Here is a 2316-nt window from a genome sequence, read left to right as displayed (position 1 = left end):
GATTACGACTACGGCAACCCAGAGCATGACTGTTCTAAGCATGAGTACCCCGACCCTTCAAGTGAAAAGTTCATAGAAGCCCTCCAACCCTTCTATGCTGGGGTAATGCCGATGCCGACAGGAAACCACCTCAATTTTCCACGTAACGACTACAACAAGCACGTACACTGCTTCAAAAAGTACACGGCTGGAGATGTGGATGAGGCAATGGTAGGCGCGTGTATGTTGGAGCATTACAACTCACGACTGGATAAGCTGAAAAAGCGCCTCACAATGGATCGCGCTACGGTCCAAGATACAAACTCTAAGGACGTCGCCGCTCAGCTCGAGGGTATTATCAAGGCGTTGAAGGAAATGGCCTGCGACAACCCCCCGACCACAACACCCACTACCAGTCCAGCTGTGACGACGACCCTAGGCCACTACAAGACGCGAGGCTGGGCTCGCGTATGGCCTATCATCACTATTATCCTCGCCTCTTTGGCCGTCATACTCCTCGTCGCCTGGGCGTGTCAATGTTGCCACTTCTATGGTTGCTGCTGTTGTAAGAAGTCGACCAAGGCGGAGACGCCACGTCAACAGGAAACTGTAGCCCCTGTTGCCCAGCCTACCAGAGTATCAGTCGCTGAGTCAGTGGGTGCCACCTCGGAGCATCTCCAACCATCGAAGTCCAGCAGCGCCATATTTAAGCAGTCCGATAAGGATCTAGAAGAGGCTCACGATAGCTGACTAATCCTGTTGTGTCAAGTGTTCCCAAGACCATCGCACCAGGAAAACCATCTCTTCGTTGATTCGTGTGTTTGTGTTTTCTGAAAATGGGAATCACGCGCGTATTTAAAAAAAACACGGATTGGCACCGTTAGCTTTAGTTTAAAAAAGGTTTTGGAATGAAAAGTAAGGACGTTGCAATAAGGGGCGTGTCTCGCGTGTTGCCTTTGCATGTCGTTTAAATCAGAATTTATGTCTCTGCATCCCGCACTGACACAGCTAGTTCACGAAGAGTTCGATTTGAAGCTCGGAAGTAGGATTCTACAGAACTTCCGAGGGCTGGGGCATGGTGGCCAAATATGGCACGGTACATTCCCAGCTAACCACAGTGCGCGCCGGTTGGTACACGCAGTGCATAACACTCGAGTTTTGGCCGACGTCACAAAGGTTCCTGCAATATACGCCGATTCGGTAGCATTTCTGATGTGGCTGCTTTGTGGAGTGGTTGCAGAGAAGACTGCGCCAGGTCAGTCTTTTTAGTGATCAGCATTTTATCTTCTATCTCCGGTTAGAGTGATCGTAATTATTTCCCAGGTGACCGCAAATTCCAACACCAAATTCAAGTGGCCACGACCAACCTGTGCGAGTCTGTCTTTCTTTGTCTGGATCAGACCAACAGTCGTTTGAAGGAGTACTACTTGTCGACGGTCGTAAATCTCATTCGCCGAAAGAAGCTAATGGCGCCCGCTGTGACGCGCATCCGGCTGCTTCTTCTGACTTATGTTCCTGCCGATCGCCTGTATGAGCGTCAACTGTCCTACCCCCCCCGACCAGCCGTCGCGACTGACTGGTTTCGTCAGGCCTTCCCCGAAGGCGACGTGGAGCATGAGATGTCCATGATGGAGTTGGTACTTATTTCTCTAGTCTACTTATTTCTCTAGTGTACTTGGTTTATTCTTTTCTTTTGTTTGTTGCCTTTCGACCTGCCCGTCACGTTTCGCAGCGGCCCTACTCCCAGCCGTGTCCACCAAGTAGCGCGAGCGTACTCCGCGATTGACGCTGTCATTCGCTGTTGCTTCGGTGTGAGTCCGTGTGTTTTCGGGTCCACTGGAACTGCATTTGCACACAAGACCAGTGACGTGGACGTGCTTGTAAGCCTGCCGCCCGGCACTATGGAAGAGCTCTTAACCGAGAGACAGAACTATCTCTCTAACGGATTTGAAGAGATCAATCCTTATCCTCCCACCTTCCTAGCAAAGAAGGGCGAGTTCCACGGGAAATGGTTCAGAAATAAATACAAATCATCCGACTTTGCTAATGAGGTGAGAACAGGTCATTTGAACATGTCATCCCGTTCCAGACCGGTTCCTTTCTTTCTGCTGTATGGGCTGAAAGGCAGCTGGCCCTGGCAGTTCAAGTCACCTTCGGCTGGGGTGTCGAGGTCGTCGAGACGGCTCGCGTCCCTATCCTTCGAATTCGAGGTGCCGTAGATCAGAACGGCAGACCTATGGAGCTGCCGAAGGAGCATCAGTTCGATACGAGCTTTCCTACGATGTTCGACTATCGCCAGTCCCGTAGGCACCAGCCCGCCAGTGACGAGGATGAGGA

General features: G+C 51.3%; 2 protein-coding genes across 4 annotated transcripts in view; both read left to right on the top strand.

The window, feature by feature from the left end:
* KVP18_000651 (uncharacterized protein) overlaps positions 1–729 on the top strand; it is a gene marked incomplete at both ends in the record, with an annotated part of 1653 nt that extends 924 nt beyond the window's left edge. Inside the window, one exon of one of the 2 annotated variants that reach the window (XM_067949925.1) lies at positions 1–729. This exon is cut by the window's left edge and continues 924 nt beyond it. In XM_067949925.1, coding sequence (XP_067807671.1) covers positions 1–729 — 729 coding nt within the window. The other variant, XM_067949926.1, reaches the window with a different exon arrangement.
* A 210-nt stretch (positions 730–939) lies between these two features.
* KVP18_000648 (uncharacterized protein) lies at positions 940–2316 on the top strand (the record flags this gene model as incomplete). 2 transcript variants are annotated; one of them, XM_067949920.1, is made up of 4 exons in its annotated part: positions 961–1234; positions 1303–1648; positions 1712–2030; positions 2069–2316. In XM_067949920.1, coding segments are annotated over 4 exons (1187 nt in total), but the record flags the coding sequence as incomplete, so codon positions are not given. The 2 variants fall into 2 exon arrangements, with proteins under 2 accessions (XP_067807666.1, XP_067807667.1); XM_067949919.1 differs by having other exon boundaries at positions 940–1234; positions 1303–1616; positions 1650–2198.

This window comes from the organism of the source record quoted next (genome assembly GCF_019968955.1).
Source record: "MAG: Porospora cf. gigantea A chromosome Unknown PgA_NODE_575_length_14634_cov_313.189, whole genome shotgun sequence".
NCBI classification, from domain to species: Eukaryota; Apicomplexa; class Conoidasida; order Eugregarinorida; family Porosporidae; genus Porospora; species Porospora cf. gigantea A.
Note: the sequence above shows the minus strand (reverse complement) of the source record. Positions and strands in the feature narration are given on the sequence as shown.